Here is a 22,037-nt window from a genome sequence, read left to right on the forward strand (position 1 = left end):
GTGAGTAGCAGGTCTGCTTGAGGCGAGAACCAAGCTCGGTCTACTCATACTACTGATCTCTAGGCCACATTTTTCTTTGCTTTAGGCGGACTTACATCCTTGACACGCCCTTAATTTTCTACATAACCAATGGCCAATACTTCCTGTCACACCCATCTGCTCGCTCATTATGTTGTATTGTTTTACTTCTGCTATTCGTGAGTCAGTCTTAAGACACTCCCTCAGTGATTTTTCTGTTAAATTATTGGCTCATAACATGTCGCCACGACTGACGTCACGGGTCAGAGTCTTTTTCAATGGTTGTTCACACTTTCTGACCACGCCCACTGGGTATCTGTTTTCTGTATCTGAGTCTGGGTATCTGTTTTCCTTTACCCTCGTTGTTTCCCCTCTTTGGTACTTGAGATGCTTACACTGTTATATATGTCAATTTTTTTGTTAGTGTTTGTCATGTCAGATGTCTACACAGTTGTATACCTGCCTTTCCTCTCTGGGTATCTGTTTTCCTTTACCCTCGTTGTTTCCCCTCTTTTGTACTTGAGATGTTTACACTTATATATATGTCACCCTTTTTGTTAGTGTTTGTCCTGTCAGGTGTTTACACAGTTGTATATCTCACTCCTCTGTTTCCTCGTTTTCTGGGTCCTGACATTACTTCCCCTTCCGGAAGATCTCGCCCCTGAGATCTCACAGGTGTTGGTGGAGAAGATACGCCTTGCAATGTCTGCAGTTGGTTCGAGTCTGGAATTAGGCGGCGTCGTGCGTAGCGTAGGACATAGGAATACCCCACGGCAGACGTTACCAGCAGAAGAACCAGGATCACGACATGGCGAAGGCAATCCACCAATGGATTACAAGTTGAAAGGGCTGATCCGGCTCGACCACAGAGTTTTAGGGGCTGCAAGCCAGCTGTTAGCTCCTGTAGGGGGATGGACTCAGCACTGCGAAGAGAACCTTGCCGAAGCATCAATATCCCATTATCCGTCAGGCTGACAGTATGTCTGTTTACAGGATGGGTAGGGCATGTGAGTGTCAGAGTGGTGGGGGAGGCAAGTGAACAGGTCCAGTAGCCAGGACCTTTTATAAACATAGGGGGAAATGTTTTCAAGACTATTGTGTGGCAGAGGTTGATCACTGACTCATGTTTCAAGAAAGCAGCCGATTTACAAGAGGCTGCGTTACTAGCCTCATGGACGGGGCCTGTGGGAGGACAAACTAACATATGGTTATTCTTGTTACAGTGTTTTATACTTGAAAGCAGAAAATATATTTTCCTATTCTCACTGAAGGCAATACATCTTGAATCAACACTATACATAAGAAAGTAAGTGCTATTCTGCACAGAAAATGGAAGGGAGTCGATTCGAAAGACATCAAAGGTGTCAATCGGATCTCCTCGCAAAGGTTTGGTGAAATAGAAATTACGAGAATCGTGCAAAGCCGTTGTCCTGGAGGACAGTTATTACATCCCTATATAGAGCTAAAAAATCAAGAACTGCAAGGCACAAAAGACCTGGAGGCCGATCCTAGGCTTCCTTTAATGTACTGAACAACTGTTTGTTTCACATAATGGTTGAAGTTATGTATGTTTGCAGGGGAGCCTGCAGACTCAAATATAAATCTTGTATACCTGGTCTTATGTGTCTCAGTGCTAAGTCAAAATATAACAATTCTTGTAGGAGCTTTTTTCTCTTCCTAATGCCATAGTCTATAGTAAAATGGCGCACAACTTGGTTCAATACATCTACAGCTGAATATAGCCTATTAAAGGCAGATTGCATGGCATGCATATTACTTAATGATGTTGAGTTTTCCATAATAAACATTTAACTATATAAAATCTTTCTCAGTTAATGACTCTAGTCCTCTATTTTTTCATGAATAGCATCAACTTGAGCCTGGGTCGCGGTACCAAATAGGTTATTAGACAAGGATCCTCAAAAAAAATTATTTCCCGTTTTTTCTTTTCTCTATAATTCATAGAAGCATGAGCTTGTTTTGAATAGTAGTCATCACATAGCTTAAAACTTTTTTTAGATGATGCAACAATAAACTGAATTCGTTTTCAAAATTAAAGAGTGTGTATTTTATTGCTTTTACAGCTGGATACTCAGGTGACATTTGAATAACATTTCAAGTAACGAAGCAGTTAAAATCCGTGCTTTATATAATGCAGCTAAAATATCTTCTGTGAGGCTAAACGGTACTATAGTCTCTGTCTGTGAGGACTATAATATAGAGAGTATGTTGGTGTGAAACTTTGGCCAGCACGTGTTGGGGACTCCTGTTGTGTCATTGAGTCGTACACCGAAAGAGTCAAATCAATCTGTGGTTTATTTCGTCATATTTCCGCTCAATTATTGCATTTTCATCCTTATGCATTATTCCTGTTCTATATCGTATTAGTTTTGACATTATTTTAGGCAGCTCTTGTACCGTCGAAGAGCGAAGGCTTTATCTATGCCGAGGTGGCTCTGAAAGTTTGGGAGTAACCTGAGAAGGTAGGGCCTGTGCATCAGCTGTTTATTGCTGGTGTAGAACGAACATTATTTAATGTGTCATGAGTAGCAGTCACCTCTCCGCTACGAGTCATTATTTTCGGTAGAAGTTTTATCAGAGATTTCAGGGTTGAGCAATGCAAAGAATAGATCAGTGTCTGTCTCTGGATTTAAAGGGTATGCTCGCCTAATCGTTGGACATTGCTGCACGTCGATGCAATCTTCATGAAGGACTTTTACTCTATCTGTGGGGACCGTTGAAACCTTACTAGTCCTGAGGTTTATAATTTTTACCATTATATCACTGATCTTCTCTATTACCCTGTAGGGTCCATCAAAAATAGGTTGCAACTCTTTCTTTTCTTTTCTTTTTGGTGTATGTTTTAGGAACACTCTGTCGCCAACGTTGATAGTTTTGATTTTTGTAACTTGGTAATACTTTTCCATTTCTTCTCTACTTTCTTTATTGTAAACCTGGCATCTATCATAAACTTTCTTTGCAATTGCAGCCATTTCCTTTTCATAGGAGTCAATATCATAAACTTTCCTTGCAATTGCAGCCATTTCCTTTTCATAGGAGTCAATATCATAAACTTTCCTTGCAATTGCAGCCATTTCCTTTTCATAGGAGTCAATATCATAAACTTTCCTTGCAATTGCAACCATTTCCTATTTATAGGAGTCAATATCATAAACTTTCCTTGCAATTGCAGCCATTTCCTCTTTATAGGAGTAAATATCATAAACTTTCCTTGCAATTACAACCATTTCCTCTTTATAGGAGTAAATATCATAAACTTTCCTTGCAATTACAACCATTTCCTCTTTATAGGAGTAAATATCATAAACTTTCCTTGCAATTGCAACCATTTCCTCTTTATAGGAATAAATATCATAAACTTTCCTTGCAATTGCAACCATTTCCTCTTTATAGGAGTAAATATCATACCAGGGCTGCTGAATTTTTTTCTAACAGTGTAGGGTACAGGAGGATCTCTAAAAATCCTCTCTCTGTCTCTCTCGATAAAATAGGGACTCCTTTATGGTGCGATAATACGCAGCATTATAGGCCAAGATGTCTATAAGTAGCATTATATCCCAAACGGACACATTTCCTAGAACATTCTCCTCAAAATGTTAACAACAGTATAATTTGCGCGCTTTATTATTCCATTCCCATTTGTATGGTAAGCCGTTATTCGCGTGTCGCACAGGTAGCTTCTAATTTATCTCCTGCATCACGGAATTAACGAACTCTGAACCTTGGCCTGTAACAACTGTCTGAGGAACACCGTGTACACAAACAACATCCACGTACAACGCCCTCGCCATTTCGCGGGCTTCCTTACTCCGTAAGGGTACTATAATCAAATACCTTTTAAAAACATCAACTATGGGCATTACGTATCGAACCCCATTGTCCGATACACCCATGGGACCCACAAGGTCCATGTGTATTCTTCCAAAAGGAGCGGTGACGTCTGGATATTGCCGCCAAGGAGCAGGGTGCAAGTTCCCAACTCACTTTTAAAACGACTACCATGACGCACTTCCTTACATAATTTTCTACATCCCGTTTCATTCCAGGCCAGAAAGCGAACTTTCTACACCGACATAACGTAACTTTGGTTCCTCCGTGCCCTGCAGTGGCGACGAATGAGCCAGAGTTATCGCCTTGGAAATACTTGGGGGGTAGAATCACCACCTTAGTGGCTTCTCCGTACGGACTCACTAAAACACATCATTTATTTCCACCTGAAACTCTGACAGGGGCGGCATCTCACATTATGCCCATCTTCAACACAATATAACATAATTTCCACCTGTACCTCTAACAGGGGCGGCATCTCAGATTATGCCCATCTTCAATACAATATAACACATTTTCCACCTGTACCTCTAACAGGGGCGGCATCTCACATTATGCCTTTTTTCTCTGAGTCTTTGCTCAATTTTCATTCTTGGGGCTTCCTTCTTTTAGCATACTTATATGCTGGCTGCTCATCATGCAGCTCACTAATCTCCTGAATACTCCAGTCAAGTGTGTGGCCAATACACTCACTATTCAGGTCCATACATATCATGTATTTTATTTTCTAATTTTTCGGCGCCTGTTTCTTTTTCTGTACTAGTGCAATACCTTGCCCCTCATTATCCACGTGTTCCACGGTTTTTGTTGTTCCCCATCCACAAACATTATCGCGCGTGTCCTTCTAATTCAATCTCAGTGTCCTGTTGAGCCTTCATCCTTAAAAAAAAATCTGCTACTATATTTTCCTTGCCAGGCAAATGATTGATTGTGAAACCATACTCACTCATGAGAGTCTGCCATCTAGCTATCCTGCCGTTGGGACTAGCTACCTGTAACAACCAGACTAAAGGTCTGTGACCCGTGTGGATCTCAACAGGGTAACCCAGTATTAATGGGCGGTTTACGTGTAACCCATAAATTACAGTTAAAGCCTCTCGTTCAACTATACTGTACCACTGTTCTGCCGTATTCAATTTCTCACAAAAAAAGATACAGGTCTTAGTTTATCATCATTATCCTGTTATTGCAATACTCCACCAGTATTGTAGTAGGATGCGTAGAGTGACTGTACCAAGCATTCTATCCTTAAGGGTTGAGAACGCAATTTTTGTTTCATCCGTCCATATGAGTGGAGTTTTATTTTATTTTTATTTATTCTTTTAGTGTACCTTTCTTCCCTTTGTAAATCTTTAGAAAAGGAGCAACAATTTGTGAATAATTTGCAATAAATTTGCGATAATAATTAGTCAATCCAAGAAATGACTGTAAATCATGAACAGTTTAGGGGCATGGGACGTTTTGTATGGCCTCCAGCTTGCTAGACTGAGGTCTTATTCCCTCTGAGCGGATGGCATGGCCCAGGTAATCTACTTTGTCCTTAAAAAAGTTACACTTTTCCATCTTAAGAGTCAGTTTGGCTTCCTTTAAGCGATCCAGAATTTGTTCTAAGTTATCTGCGTGATTAGAAAATATATCGCCCAGGATAATTATGTCATCAAGGTACACCTGAACCTTGTTGCTTAATAGTCCTGTAAGGACAGTGTTTATTATTTTCTTGAAGCAGGACGGGGCTGTTTTAAGGCCAAAGGGGAGGGAAGTAAATTCCCAATGTCCTGCTGGAGAAGAAAATGCCATCTTCTCTCTGCTGATTTCATCTAGGGGGATTTGATGGTAACCCTGTTTCAAGTCTAGGCATGAAAAAAAAAAACTTACTATCTCCCAATTGATTGAGTATGGTAATTATATTAGGGAGTGGGTACCGGTCGTCCCGTAGTGTTTTATTAAGTGCCCGGAAGTCCAGACAAAGTCGTAGTACTCCATGTTTTTTTGCACTAGGATAAGTGGGGCATTATAGGGTGATCGCGAAGGGCGAATCACACCCTGTTGCTGGAGCGATATAAGTTGTTTATTTACTCTGTCATGATAACTGATAGGAATGTTATATGAACGCCTGTACACTACTTCATCAGTGTTTTGCTTGATGGTGCTTAAAAAAATAGAGCGTTACTGTTAATGGTTCTTGTTCTGTGGAAAACACTGTTATATATTTATCTATTAAGGACTTTAAAGCCTGATTCTCTCTCTTCACTTGGGAATTTAGCGTCAACAATTTGATAGAGGCTTTTCTTCCTTACTTCAAGCTCTGCGGGCTTCAAGTCTGTTTTAGCTGTGTCAGCGGTCTGTACACTAGATACTTGTGGCAGATCAGCGTATAGCTCATGAGTGACAGGCTTCACAAATCCTAACGTTGTATTATCATCTATCTTTACACTCACTTTCAATATTCAAATACGGCACAGTGACATAAGATCTTTGATTGTCAGATGAAGGGGTTAACTTAACTATCCCTGAGCACAAGACTCAAATAAAGCTTCACTTGCCTGTAGTTGCGTCACTAGCGTTATGTAACCTGCAACAGATGCATGCAGTTGCAAAGGTTCCGCTGCTTGGCAACGTACGGCCTTATTTTCAGTGAGACCTTCTTCATTTCCATCTACATTTAGCTAAGATCCTTCACCTCTAGATATAAGACATATTTTTCCTGGCATAATTGTATGGTTTCCCCTGCTATTATCAGTTTTAAGCTTCGTTCTTTTGTTCCTCATTTAGTGGCAATGTTTTCAAAATAATCTCGTGCTACACGACAAATCAGTACTCAACATAATATGAGTCGGCAAACCTACATCGCGTGTTATCAATAAGTCTTGGAAACTACTTTTTCCTTCCATATTAACTTGTCTTTTACCGTCATTTTCAATATGGTATCTTTTCACAGAGACAATATTCACGGGTTTCGCTTCACAGTTATTTACTGCGAGCCCTAATTCTTTAATAAATTCATCCGTTAAAAACTCACACACGCTCCTGTTTCTAGGAGCGCTGCCACTTTTGCATATGTATTATCATGAGTAGTGCGATCTGCCTAACAAAGTTACTCTTGAGTTATGTTGATTATAGCCTTCTTTTCATTATTTTTAAGGTCACTCCCTTGTTCGTTATAGCCTTCTTTTCCTTATATTTATGTGATGCGGTTACTCCCTTGTTCGTTGTAGCCTTCATCTTATTATATTAAAGGTTACTCCCTTGTTCGTTATAGCCTTCATCTTATTATATTAAAGGTTACTCCCTTGTTTGTTATGGCCTTCATCTTATTATATTAAAGGTTACTCCCTTGTTCGTTATGGCCTTCATCTTATTATATTAAAGGTTACTCCCTTGTTCGTTATGGCCTTCATCTTATTATATTAAAGGTTACTCCCTTGTTCGTTATAGCCTTCATCTTATTATATTAAAGGTTACTCCCTGTTCGTTATAGCCTTCATCTTATTATATTAAAGGTTACTCCCTTGTTCGTTATAGCCTTCATCTTATTATATTAAAGGTTACTCCCTTGTTCGTTATAGCCTTCATCTTATTATATTAAAGGTTACTCCCTTGTTCGTTATAGCCTTCATCTTATTATATTAAAGGTAACTCCCTAGTTCGTTATATCCTTCATCTTATTATATTAAAGGTTACTCCTTGTTCGTTATGGCCTTCATCTTATTATATTAGTGGTTACTCGCTTTTTGGTTATTGCATTCATCTTATTATATTAAAGGTTACTCCCTTGTTCGTTATGGCCTTCATCTTATTATATTAAAGGTTACTCCATGTTCGTTATAGCCTTCATCTTATTATATTAAAGGTTACTCCCTTGTTCGTTATAGCCTTCATCTTATTATATTAAAGGTTACTCCCTTGTTCGTTATAGCCTTCATCTTATTATATTAAAGGTTACTCCCTGTTTTGTTCTTCGCTCATTTTCCGTTTTTTTCCACTGCAAGTGTGCATATTTATTTATTTATTTATTTATTTTCATTTGTTTATTTAATGTTATTTGTAGTAGATAACTGAGGGGGGCACTACCCTGGCCTCCTCTTCCTCTGATTCTCTTACTTCACACATTTATCTTAATACTTCACACTATTGTCCATATGCTTCATTTTTTTATTTTTTATTCATGACTTTTTATCCATACCTCACACTTTTCTTAGTATTTCACATTTTTTCTAGATCACACTCTACACTTCCTACCTGGGGGACGCGGGTTAGGCCTTTATAAAGTCACTCTATGGCTGCATGCCCGCCGCGGCACACCACCACCCTGTGAGGCGTAGAGCCCCGTGCTCCCCTCCATCCTGGGGTAACAATCCTAAAACAAACAAACCTGAGAGGCAGGACGCTGCCGCTGCCTGTCACCTGACACCCTCTCACTGATGAATGGATCGCGGCGCGGGTGGAGAGAGACTGCCCATCCCTTTCCACTCCGCCCGGGAAGGAACTCATGAATTCTCGGTTGAGTCGCGTGTGCTACCCATTGCACTACAGAACAACAGTGGTTGGCCAGAGTTTCCATTACCATATCGTCAAAGTCCATGTCCTCCGGAAGAACCATTAATTATATAATTAAATCGTCACTATTATTTCCGCCACTTAAAACGAGCAAAGCTTAATGAAAATAAGAGGCGTTTTCTCGTCAGAGTAAATTAAACAAAAGCACTGTAAGCACATGTCCCTATTTATCCCACCGCTGCCACCAGTTTTAGACCCTTCTTTTCTTGTATTAAATCAACTCTTTTATCACTCATTAATTACTCCATAAATGATCTCACCGTCTCGTATCCCTGGTAGCGTGATCCGGCTTAAGTTGTTATTGGAGACTGGTGTTCGGGGATAAACAAGGAAAAAAGTAAATATACATTTATTTAAAATTAAATGAAAGTAATTGCCTTACGCAATATTCTATGCTCAGACGATCATAACACTGGCATATTCAGCAATGGATGCAACATATGACAAACGACATGTCTTAAACATAATACTACAATATGTGCTCAGTTGTTGCCAATAATAATAACACTCGTCGTTCCACAAGCAGTGGTTTGTATCTCTCTGCTTACATCACAATCATTATGTACTCTCTTCACAAAATCCTAATACACATTCCTATAGTATAATCTACTACAAGTCATGGAAACACCCAATTTTACCACACCCAGTGGTTTTACCTTTGCTTTACATCGCAAACAAATAATCACAATCCTGTCCCACTCACAATCCTACTTCACATCTCCTACATTATAATCTCCAGGACAATACAGTCGGTTTCCCTTAGATTCTCGAATTTCTACTCACGATTAAGATCACAACAGCCATTCTCGGCTGAGTGAGTAGCAGGTCTGCTTGAGGCGAGAACCAAGCTCGGTCTACTCATACTACTGATCTCTAGGCCACATTTTTCTTTGCTTTAGGCGGACTTACATCCTTGACACGCCCTTAATTTTCTACATAACCAATGGCCAATACTTCCTGTCACACCCATCTGCTCGCTCATTATGTTGTATTGTTTTACTTCTCCTGCTATTCGTGAGTCAGTCTTAAGACACTCCCTCAGTGATTTTTCTGTTAAATTATTGGCTCATAACATGTCGCCACGACTGACGTCACAGGTCAGAGTCTTTTTCAATGGTTGTTCACACTTTCTGACCACGCCCACTGGGTATCTGTTTTCTGTATCTGAGTCTGGGTATCTGTTTTCCTTTACCCTCGTTGTTTCCCCTCTTTGGTACTTGAGATGCTTACACTGTTATATATGTCACTTTTTTTGTTAGTGTTTGTCCTGTCAGATGTCTACACAGTTGTATACCTGCCTTTCCTCTCTGGGTATCTGTTTTCCTTTACCCTCGTTGTTTCCCCTCTTTTGTACTTGAGATGTTTACACTTATATATATGTCACCCTTTTTGTTAGTGTTTGTCCTGTCAGGTGTTTACACAGTTGTATATCTCACTCCTCTGTTTCCTCGTTTTCTGGGTCCTGACAACACACACACACACACACACACACACACACACACCGCCATTGAAGTCTTCCCGAGCCCAAAGTTTTCCTGGTAAAGAAAAACACACGATGCCGAAGCCTCCCAAGCCTCTCCACGCCGCCAATTGCTCGTCATTCTCGCGCCAACACTGATCAAAGGCAGAAGAGCGAGACTTGGAGATAAAAGGAAGTCTGATTTTATTTCTCTCCCTTTCTCTCTCTCTCTCGTTCTCTCTTTATCTATCTATCTATCTCTCTGTATATGTCTATCTATCTATTCTTATCAGCATTTTCATTTATTGTTATTGTTTTCTTTTTCTTTTTGTTTTGTTTCCTATCCTTTTATTCGTGTTTGCTTTTAGTTTTTCAGTTTCTCTCTCTCTCTCTCTCTCTCTCTCTCTCTCTCTCTCTCTCTCTCTCTCTCTCTCTCTCTCTCTCTCTCTCTCTCTCTCTCTCTCTCTCTCTCTCTCTCTCTCTCTCTCTCTCTCTCTCTCTCTCTCTCTCTCTCTCTCTCTATCTCTCTATCTCTCTCTCTCTCTCTCTCTCTCTCTCTCTCTCTCTCTCTCTCTCTCTCTCTCTCTCTCTCTCTCTCTCTCTCTCTCTCTCTCTCTCTCTCTCTCTCTCTCTCTCTCTCTCATTATGATTTACTTTGGCAAGACTCGCGAAGACAAAAACAAATAATTAAAATCCTCAGCTTTCAACTTTCTTCTTTTCCGTTTCAAGATCAAAGGTTTTGCTACCCACTAGGGGCTCACCGAAGAAGGAGACGGAAATTGTGCACCGAGGCAAGGCGTAGGTCACCATGCGCCGTCCACCTTTACCAGATACCCTAAATTAAGGAAGAAAGCGGGAATCTGCAAATATTTTCGGGTATTCACATTGTTCTCTCTCTGAAGCAACGTCAATGGTCTTCTTTTGCAATATTTTCATGGGGGTCTTGAGCTGCCTTGTTTACTGTAAAAAAAAAAAAAATCATTTATTCAAATCTCTATGCTGTCCAACTTCCTAGTGCAAGAGTTTTCACCCTCTTTCATCCGTTACGCTTTGAAATAGACATCCTTCCCACTATTTCCATTTGTCCTCAGTGAAGAAGCGTTTGCGTCTTGTTTTTTGGCCTTGAACTGCCCCCTTAACTGTATAAAAAAGTTAGTTCTAGGAGCACTGAGGCAAGGCGCACCCATCTGTCTTTGGGATTCAGCAAAAAGTGGGGAGGCAGGAAGGGCTGAGACGGTAGAGATCAAGGAAGGGTAGTGTTTTATTTATTTATTAGCGTGTTTGTTTTAGTTTTTATTAGCGGTCTTTTTTATACTAATTTTTCCTTTACTGTAAAAAAAAATGGTGGCAGCGGTGGGATAGGCCGACAGTGGACTTGTGTCTCTAACCCAACGTTGCCAGATTGTCGTACTCAGCCTCCTATGTTTGCCGATTTCCGACCCCAAAACTGCCTCCTCGACCCCAATAGCTGCTTTCATATATAGTTTTCGTTAAAATTATTAGTTATTGGTGTTTTTCGGCAATAGCTATGGCTCAGAAACAGGTAAATACGAGGCTCTGAGTACGATAATCTGGCAACGGTGCAGTGTAACCTTTAACGAGAATAATCTGTGTTTCCGGGAAGTGACACAATCGGCCGAGGTCATCACTAGTCTCTCTTCTACCTCTTTCCTCTTAACCTCTTTCTCCTCACCTCTTTCCTATTCCTTTATTTCTTCACCACCTCTCCTCACCACACACTGACTACCCCTTCCCGCTACGCTACACATTATTCTCCTCTTTATCCATCCTCTTCTCTCTTTTACCTCTTTCCTCTTAACCCCTTTCTCCTCACCCCTTTCCTATCCTTTATCTCTTCAACATCTCTCCTCACCGCATACTGACTGCCCCTTCCGCTACGCTACATATTAATCTCCTCTTTATTCATCCTCTTCTCATGTTTACCTCTTTCCTCTTAACCCCTTTCTCCTCACCTCTCTCCTATCCTTTCATCTCTTCAACATATCTCCTCACCGCATACTGACTGCCCCTTCCGCTACGCTACATATTATTCTCCTCTTTATTCATCCTCTTCTCATGTTTACCTCTTTCCTCTTAACCCCTTTCTCCTCACCTCTCTCCTATCCTTTCATCTCTTCAGCATCTTTCCTCACCGCATACTTCCCCTTCCCGCTACGCTACATATTAATCTCCTCTTTATCCATCCTCTTCTCTCTTTTACCTCTTTCCTCTTAGCCCCTTTCTCCTCACCTCTCTCTCCTATCTTTCATCTCTTCACCATCTCTCCTCACTACACACTACCCCTCCCTGCTTCGCGCTGTCCATCACTCTCCTCTTTCTACATCATCTCTCTTTTACTCTTTCCTCTTAATCCCTTACTCCCCCTCTCCCATCCTCCCCATCTCCCCACCGTCTCCCCTCACCCCACACTGCCTTCTCCACCATTCCCCTTTTTACACCGATCATCATTCTCTTATATCCTTACCGTTCTCCATCTAGTCTTTCTCTTTCCCCCTTCCCCCCAACCCCTCCCTCTCCCATCCTCCGCCATACCGACATAGGTAGGAGCTATTTCTCGAATAGGGTTGTTCGCCACTGGAACAGCCTCCCTGCAGAAGTGGTTAGCGCAGAGAGCATCAACTCCTTCAAGAAACGCATTGATCGCTACTTTGCTGCAACGGGAATGAACTGAACATATCCAAGAGTAGGTGCACAAGTGCTTTAATCCTTCCCTACAAACCACTCCTATGGCAAACGGATTGATTAAATCACTGAAAGCAGGCAGCCTAGCAATGAGCCAACAGGCTTTCTGCCGCCTGCTGGTCCATGTTTCCATGTTTCCATGTTTCATTTCCCCACCATCTCTTTTCCCCTAACACTGTCCACTTGCCCCCTTTCAAATCGTATCTCTAGTTTCTTTACTCTTCTTAATTCCTTCCTTCCTTCTCTCACTCTCCATCTCCATCTACCGACAATCTCTCACTTATCATACACTGCCTCTACCCGCTGCGAACTATATATTTTTCTCTTAGTTCATTCTCCTCTCTCCCCTCACTCCTCTTATAGCTTTCCTCTTATTCTCCTCTCTCTGTTATTTTCTGTCTCCCCTATTTAGCTTTCCTCTTCATTCCCTTTCTCCTTCCGTCCCTTACCTAACTTACCTCCTAATCCCCTTTCCCAATACTATTCCATGCTTCCCCGTGTCTAGCTCTTCTCTTCATCGCCTCTCTACTTTTCACTATCTATCTCCTCCCTATTTCTCCCACCTCTTAATCCCTTTCCCCCATATTATTCTCTGCCTCCCTTAATACTTTTCACTTAATCCCCTTTCCCCTTGTTCTCCCTGCCTCCCTCTTACCTAGCTTTCCTCTTAATCCCCTCTCCTTATGTTACTCTTTCCCTCCTCCCCGTTTAGCTCTCCTCTTGATCCTCTTTCCCAATTTTTTCCCCTGCCTTCCCCAGTATAGCTTTGCTCTTCATCCCCTCTCCGCGTTAGGCTGGGTTCACACGAGACATTTTTAGTGGTCAGTGGCCGCCACAAAAAGTGGCCACCGCAAAAAATGGTCGCCACGAAAAATGGTGGGTAGGTGCACCATGCACGCGAGCCACTCGGTGGCGGCCACTAATGAGGTCAGCACGTGGGGTTATGGATCTCGTAGAGGCAGCAGCTGTCTGTGCTCTCTTGGCAAAAAGCGCTGAAGAAAGTACTGCCATGGGTTCACCCCATATATACTTAGCAACAGACTACTGCGTGTAGCATTCCACACATTATTTACAGAGCTAAAAGAACACGATAATATTTGTACTACTTCAGGAGGTCACAGGATAGGTTTAATCATCTTATGACAATAATTGGTCCACGTATAACACGGCAGGACATCAACATGAGGAAGTGTGTGCCAGTAGAAGAGAGACTTGCGGTAATTTTAATATGACTGAACATGAAGAATATTAAGTCACATTAGATGTAATTTATTGATAAATCCTCTCTTCCTCCTTTTTACTCCCTGCCTTCTCCTCCCTACCTCCTCTTAACTCTCCTCTTCATCCCTTCTCCCTGCCTTCCTCCCCACTTAGCTTCCTCTTCATCCCACCCTCTTGCCTCCCTCCCACACACTCAGCTTTTCTCTTCTCACCCTCACTCGCCTCCCGCTCCGCTTAGCTTCCTCTTCATCCCACTCTCTTGCCGCTCCTCACCGCCCTGCCCACACTCGCCTCGCACCCATTCAGTCAAAGCTGCGAGTCGGAAGTTTGGTAATAGCGCCGCTCTGCATTGATGTAAAAAAGAGTGAACGAACAGCCGCGCCGCCTCATTAGGGAAAACGCCGCGGGATGTAGAAGTGAGGACGTGACGCGATGGAAGTTTTGAGGTTTGATGTATTTTTGAACTTTTTTGCGTGGACTTAGATTGGCGGTAGTTTTCATTTATATTGGAGAAGGTACGTAAATTGACAGGTTCCTTGAAGGATATGAAGCACAAGTAATAAAGAAATGCTAAATGATTACTAGTGAAAGGGATGAGCGAATGAAGATGCTGGTTAACTCTTGCATAAGGGATTTGGACAGTATAAGGATGAGCTAGAATAGAAAGCTGAGTGCAACGGAGAAGGTAAAATGACAGGTGCCTTGAAGAATATGAGGCGCAAGTAACAAAGAAAGAAATGCTAAATGATAACACCTGTAATTAGTGCTAAGTTTAATTGAGATCAGAAAAGGTAAATTAATAGCTGCCTTGAAGAATATGAAGTACAAGTAATAAAGAAATGCCATATGATTACTAGTGAAAGGGATGAAAGAGTGAAGATGCTGGTTAACTCTTGCATAATGGATTTGGACAGTATAAGAATAAGCTTGAGTAGAAAGTCGAATGCAAAGGAGAATATATAATGACAGGTGCCTTGAGGAGTATGAAGTACAAGTAGCAAAGAAATTCTAAATGAAAACACCTGAAATTAGTGCTAAGTTTAATTGATTTCGAAAAGTTAAACCAACAGCTCCTTTGAAAAATATGAAGTACAAGTAGTAAAGAAATGCTAAATGATTACTAGTGAAAGGGATGAAAGAGTGAAGATGCTGGTTAACTCTTGCATAAGGGATTTGAACAGTATAAGAATGAGCTTGAGTAGAAAGTCGAATGCAAAGGAGAATATATAATGACAGGTGCCTTGAGGAGTATGAAGTACAAGTAACAAAGAAATTCTAAATGAAAACACCTGAAATTAGTGCTAAGTTTAATTGATTTCGAAAAGGTAAATCAACAGCTCCCTTGAAAAAAAATATAAAGAAACAAATAATAAAGAAATGCCATATGATCACTAGTGAAAGGGATGAAAGAGTGAAGATGCAGGTTAACTCATGCATAAGGGATTTGGACAGTATAAGAATGAGCTTGAGTAGAAAGTTGAGTGCAGCGGAGAAGTTAAATTGACAGGTGCCTTGAAAAATATGAAAGTACATCTAACAAAGAATGCTAAATGATAACACCTTTGATTAGTGCTAACTTTAATTGATTTCGAATGGAATAAATTAACAGCTCCCTTGAAGAATACATATGGTACAAGCAATAAAGCAATGCTAAATGATCACACTTTTAATTGGGGCTATGTTTTGTTAATTTCCCCCCCAAAAAGATAACCTAACAAGTTTCGATAAGAATATGAAGTACAAGAAACAAGGACATGGTAAACCTTCACACACCTAATATATAATCCCCTTATAAGGCTAAACTTTATATTGTGTTATTATTTATTGAGTTGGTTGGTTTGTACGTATAAAGACTCCTTGATTGTTACACTGGCTGAGGAAACTATCGATTCATTATATATATCAAACCTCATGACACCACAGAACAAAGAAACAAATGGGAGTGGCCGATCCCAACATAATGCGAAACTATCTTAAATGATTCGTGAAGTGGTATTTATTTGATAGTTGTTGTTCCCTTGAGCCTTTAGATAGTTTGATAGTTAGTATGTTAAGTTTTCCATCGTGACCTGGCGCTGCATTCGTATCAGTTGCTGTTTCACCATCAATAGTAAAGACTCACCTGTCATCAATACGTTTCTCTGCCCTCGAAACATCCTATAGCATTTAAGTGTCATTCCGATGGCGAGTCGGTTCGAGACAGTGGAGTTGAGTCACATGGTCCCATAAGTGGCTGGACCCGATTGTGTTCGCCAGCTCGCCAGTCAGTGCGAGTCAGCAGCGGGAAGTGCCAGCGTTTAGGTGTGAGCGATCGTTGGAAGAGTGTTCGGAAGCGTACTGTGTATGTCTCAGGGTCAGTTTTACAGTCCAATACACTGTGTTTGTGAGCTCCCCAACCAAACACAAAACACGACCAAAACTCCTTGTAGCCCCAGTGTTTGGCGTTAATATAAAAAGGAGGAGGAAATTTATTGAAACCACACAGGCAATCTCTTTATTAGTATCTGGTATTGAGTAGAAATAACGGATCATTGTGGAGATTATAGTTTGGTTTGGGCGCTAACAATGACTTCGTGTTGAACTGTCGAACTGGCCATCAGTGATCGTAGCCAACGGAAGGATGGTGTGAACAGTAACATCATCCAGGTGAGAGCGACGATAGCTAGTTCTGGAGCGTCATGTTTAGTATATTTCAGTGATCGTAGCCAACGGAGGGATGGTGTGAACATTATCATCCAGGTAAGAGCGACCTCAGCAAGTTTGGTATGAGAGCTTCCTGCACCGTTGCCAGATTATCGTACTCAGAGCATAGTGTTGACCGGCTTCTGACGCATAACTATTGCCAAGAAACATTAGCAATTAACTATTTTAACGATAACTACAAATTAATCCCGTTATTGAGGCCACGGTGACAGTTTCTGGGTCGGAAATGGGTAAATATTAGAGGCTGAGTACGATTATTTGGCAACGTTGGCTTCCTGTATAAGCTTCCTGTGGGGTGTGTTCCTATAGTGATCGTAGCCAAGGGCGCCATGGTGTGAGAGCTGCTCAGTGGGTATAGAGTGACTACTGAATGATTTATTTATTTGAACATAATATGAAGGCTGTAAAATATACTCTTCTGGTTCTAAATTCATGTAACCATTATATTCGACTTTTGCTCCTTGTATTGGAGACACTGCATCCATAAGTCTTGAAATCGCCTTAGTAATTTCGTATAAATGGTAACAATACAGAATCGAACGACCGATGACTCGACTCGTTTGACGTCAGTGCAGTCCTCGGAGTGTTCCATGCATCACTCGGCGAATCGTCAACACTGTGAAGGCTACACGTTTGTATTTATCCGAGACTGTTACTGACAACGGGAAAGTTACCTGTATAGCGGGGTGTGGCGTGTGTCCCGAACGGTGTCCCGAAAGACTCGCCGAGCGGTTCAGGTTGGTATTCTTAGACGAGCCTGCCTCTCACATCAACAATATTCAAAGGCCAAAACGGAGATCAGTCGGGTTCTAATGAGTGTTTTTGTAGGTTCATGGTACAGAAGAAGGGCCAAACTACCGCCAGAGTTATTAAACTACCCCTGGAAAGGCCCACAACTCCTATGAAACCCTTGTCAAATATGTGTGCTTGGGCGAGGAAGTGTTTAACAATCCGGCCATGATCAGACTGTCATCAATACGTTTCTCTGCCCTCGCAACATCCTACAATAGGGTGTGTAGAACTGTAGATGACTCCACGCGTTGGGTCCATAAGGTAATAGTGAAATGAACGAGAAGGCAAGGCTGGCGTGCATCTAAACATCATTATATACATGTTAAGTGTGTCCGTTTTTCATCGTTATTGCTGACAAACTTCTTGATCAGTGAAAATGACTGCACGGGTAGGTTCCAACAAGTCTGATAGAGTAACATGTGCAGCAAGACAAGGGTGGCACTCCGCAATAGCTGCCATTCAGTGTGTCAGTATTTCATTATTATTGCAGCCGAAAGCACCTTCCCTCCCAAAGTTGACCTCTCATTTGGCCACTCGGTAAATCTTAAGAATAGCGGCTCCTAGCGGGTGCGCGTTTAGGGCACGGTGTGGTGGTAATTACAACATTTCTAGCACGTACGACGGAGTTTTGACAAGCGGACAGGCGTGTTTATGTCACAAGGGTGTATTTTTCCACGCTGGCCTCACGATTTCTTCTAAGTCGATGGGCGATGAGACTGCGAGCTCCGGGGTGAAGAAAGGGAAGAGCCCGCGCGGAAAAATACACCCCTTGTGACATAAACACGCCTGTCCGCTTGTCAAAACCCCGTCGTACGTGCTAGAAATGTTGTAATTACCACCACACCGTGCCCTAAATGCGCACCCTCTAGGAGCCGCTATTCTTAAGATTTACCGGCCACTCTTCTAAACTCTTTTTTATAGAGGCAGTGGGCAGTGACTAGCGAGCTTTTTTTTCCTCATTGTTATTTGCCTTTTGTTTGCCTTTGAGCCGCTTCCTTTGCTGTTAATAAAAATTCCTCACCAATGTAAATGACTCCACGCGTGTACGTTCCATCAGACTATTGGGCGGCTTTTCCGATACCCTCCGCCCCTGTCCACCCAGCAGTGAATGGGTACCAGGTTTTAATCGGGGGTTGTGTCCCGTCTCCTGGGGTCTGTTCCCTTCTCCTATAATTCCTTCCCTTCTGTCTCTCTCCGACATATGACCACAGATGTTGCGCCGACTAAACGAAACTTTCCAACTTCCATCAGACTATATTTTCTTTCTTGATCCACCAGGGAGTTCCGTGTCCATGAGTCTGTGCATCAAGGACCTGGAATACCACAAGTCCTTCGCCAACAACGGCACAGCAAACTACACCTACTTCTCCCACCTCTTCCTCGCGGAGGTGAGCCACACGGATTATCCCTTTCCCCACATCCAGTATAACGTTCAACACCCAGTTCAGTGTCGGCATATCGTCACCTTCGTAAAAAAACCCACCTCAGTCATTATTTTATACTTTTCAGGAAATTGGAAAAGAACTGTCATTATCTCATTTGGCTTAAGGTTTAGGCGTAAATGAAAAGGCCGATTCTAGAACACTCGAGCCTTGAATGACGAAGGCAACTATACAAAAATGGGCGTCACATGTTGAAAAATTGATGTAGACAGAAACCTGGAAACTGCTGAAAAATGACTTGGGCGATTATTTTATGAGGGTGACGATATTTTCACAATCGTTCATTCATTGCCGACGCTGAAGAACTACAGTCAGACTCGGCTATGTCAGTTTGGGCGGGGTGCTCGGCCATAGCGCTGCCAAATTGATGTATACAGAATAGTTGGTGCTACTTTGGTTTGCGATCTACGTGTCATGAAACTACTTTGGTTTGCGATCTACGTGTCATGAAACTACTTTGGTTTGCGATCTGCGTGTCATGAAACTACTTTGGTATGCGATCTACGTGTCATGAAACTACTTTGGTATGCGATCTACGTGTCATGAAACTACTTTGGTATGCGATCTACGTGTCATGAAACTACTTTGGTATGCGATCTACGTGTCATGAAACTACTTTGGTATGCGATCTACGTGTCATGAAATTACTTTGGTATGCGATCTACGTGTCATGAAATTACTTTGGTATGCGATCTACGTGTCATGAAACTACTTTGGTATGCGATCTACGTGTCATTAAACTACTTTGGTATGCGATCTACACTTTATATTGTGATCCCAACCCAGGAAATGGGGAATGGTGGAATATCATTTATTTTCTTGACATATTCACCAACGCTTTTGTATTGTCAGGCGGGACATGGCTTACATACCACCAATAACTCTACACAGAACCAGCAATAATAACCGCGTTCGATTCGTCCCAGCGACTGATCGAAACAAACCTGGTGAAACTTCTTACTTATCAGTGTTACCATATCCAGAGTGTTTTTGTTTCAAGTGACCGCGACTGTACGAATAGTTTATAGATAGTTTCAAATAGTACGTACCTGACCTGCATTCGGGGTGATGTGGCAGTGAAGAGGTTCGAGCCCCACCCAAACGGACTACATATATGCGTCGGACTACAATTTGCAGTTTTGAAATAAAAAAAGGTTACATTTAATCATAGACTATTATCTTTAGAATCTTGCATGCTGTATCACGTATGCTTGAACCACGATGCTTAAGCCCTCAATCTCAATGCTCAATCTCAGTGCTCAGTATCCATCAGTTTCCAATCTCTTAGTGCTCAATCTCAGTCAGTTTCAATCTCTTAATGCTCAATCTCAATCAGTTTTCAATCTTTTAGTGCTCAATTTCAATCAGTTTTCAACCTCTCAATGTTCAGTCTCAATCAGTTTTCAGTCTCTCAATGCTCAATCTCAATCGGTTTTCAGTCTCTCAATGCTCAATCTCAATCGGTTTTCAGTCTCTCAATGCTCAATCTCAATCGGTTTTTAATCTTTCAAGGCTCAATCACAGTCAGTTTTCAATACCTCAATGCTCAATCTCAATGTTCCATCTCAACGCTCAATTTTTCAATGCTTATCACAGTCTCTCAGTGCTCAATCTCAATGCTCAATCTCTCTCGACCTCTTCCAGATCCACAGAAAAATTTGGCGGGCTTTTCCGATACCCTACGCCCCTGTCCACCCAGCAGAGAATGGGTACCAGGTATTAATCGGGGGTTGTGTCCCGTCTCCTGGGGTCTGTTCCCTTCTCCTATAATTCCTTCCCCTCCTATCTCTTTCCGGCATATGACCACAGATGTTGCGCTGACTAAACGAAACTTTCCAAACTTTCCAGATCCACAAGTTCATGTCTGCCCTCAAGAACCAGGACGGCATCGCAGCCTTCCGCCGTCTGAACATGCCCACCTTCACCAACATGAGTGACGGCTCCACCACGATACACACCACTGTCCACCTTGCCGCAACCTACCCCGAGCCGACCTACTACGTGGCGTCGAGCATTCAGACGCCCACCAAACTCATGCGCAGGATCGCTGGCTACAAGACGGATACGGAGCTGTGCCTGACCGTCAAGAGTGAGTACCCGGCTTGCCTTTGAGAGTGCATGAGGAGGCGACGTTTCATTTGTGTTGAGGGATACATTAACGAGGTTTTTTCCTTACTGAGTGATACATTAACGGATTTTCCTTTGTTGAGGGATACATTAATGGGTTTTACTTTGCTGAGGGATACATACACGAGGTTTTACTTTGCTGTAGGATACATTAAAGAGTTTTTTTCTTGACTGAGGGATACATTAACGGGTTTTTCTTTGGTGAGGGATACATTAACGATACCTTACTTTATTGAGTGATACATTAATGAGACTGTTGAGGGATACATTAACGAGTTTTTTTTCTTTACTGAGGGATACATTATCGGATTTTCCTTCGTTGAGGGACACATTAACGATACCTTACTTTATTGAGTGATACATTAATGAGACTTTGTTGAGAGATACATTAACGAGATTTTACTGTGCTGTGGGATACATTATAGTTTTTTTCTTTACTGAAGGATACATTAACGGATCTTCCTTTGTTGAGGGACACATTAACGATACCTTACTTTATTGAGTGATACATTAATGAGACTTTGTTGGATACATTAACGAGGTTTTACTTTGCTGAGGGATACATTAACGTGTTTTTCTATGGGTTTTTCTTTGCTGAGGGATACATTAACGGATTTTCCTTTGTTGAGGGACACATTAACGAGACCTTACTTTATTGAGTGATACATTAATGAGACTTTGTTGAGGGATACATTAACGAGTTTTTTCTTTGCACCGGGATACATTAACGAGTATTTTCTTTGCTGAGGATACATTAACGAAACTTTGCTGATGGATACATTAGCGAGACTACTTTGTTGAGAGATACATGAACGGAACCTATCTTTGTTTAGGGATACATTAACAAGACTTTACTTTTTTTAGGGATTTGGTAACGACGCAGATTATTCAGTTTTATTCAGTTTTTTCTGTGATTTTACTTATTATTTCTTTTATACATAAGTTCGGCCCTACTAACTTAATATGATGGCCTTGTTTTGTGTGTTAGGTTAGGTTTAATTGGGTTAGATTAGGTTTATGTGTGTGTGTAATGTCGTCGTTCATTTCGATTTGGAAGCTTAAACTTGCCCATAGAACTTTTGGTAAGAACTTTTACATTAGTTATATGCCTGTTATTATTTTTTGTGTAGGATGAATGGATAACGTCGCGTCCTCACCGCCTCTCC

The 22,037-nt window shown here is 41.6% G+C and overlaps 1 protein-coding gene and 1 long non-coding RNA gene across 4 annotated transcripts in view; both read left to right on the plus strand.

Annotated features, from left to right (window-relative positions):
* LOC127001188 (serine-rich adhesin for platelets-like) overlaps positions 1-21,137 on the plus strand; it is a 199,854-nt gene extending 178,717 nt beyond the window's left edge. Inside the window, exons 9-10 of the mRNA XM_050865403.1 lie at positions 18,581-18,690; positions 20,593-21,137. Of these exons, the coding sequence (XP_050721360.1) occupies positions 18,581-18,690; positions 20,593-20,856 (374 nt within the window). The 3' untranslated portion in view covers positions 20,857-21,137. The remainder of the gene's footprint in view (positions 1-18,580; positions 18,691-20,592) is intronic.
* LOC127001189 (uncharacterized) lies at positions 5,329-9,896 on the plus strand. Of its 3 annotated transcripts, none has more exons than XR_007754878.1 (4): positions 5,329-7,060; positions 7,193-7,324; positions 7,368-7,499; positions 7,718-9,896. It is a non-coding gene; the product is annotated as an uncharacterized LOC127001189 (long non-coding RNA). The 3 variants fall into 3 exon arrangements; XR_007754877.1 differs by lacking the exon at positions 5,329-7,060 and adding an exon at positions 7,082-7,148; XR_007754876.1 differs by lacking the exon at positions 5,329-7,060 and having other exon boundaries at positions 7,156-7,324.
* Positions 21,138-22,037: the final 900 nt, after the last annotated feature.

This window comes from Eriocheir sinensis, chromosome 20, assembly GCF_024679095.1.
Source record: "Eriocheir sinensis breed Jianghai 21 chromosome 20, ASM2467909v1, whole genome shotgun sequence".
In the NCBI taxonomy this organism is placed as follows: domain Eukaryota; kingdom Metazoa; phylum Arthropoda; class Malacostraca; order Decapoda; family Varunidae; genus Eriocheir; species Eriocheir sinensis.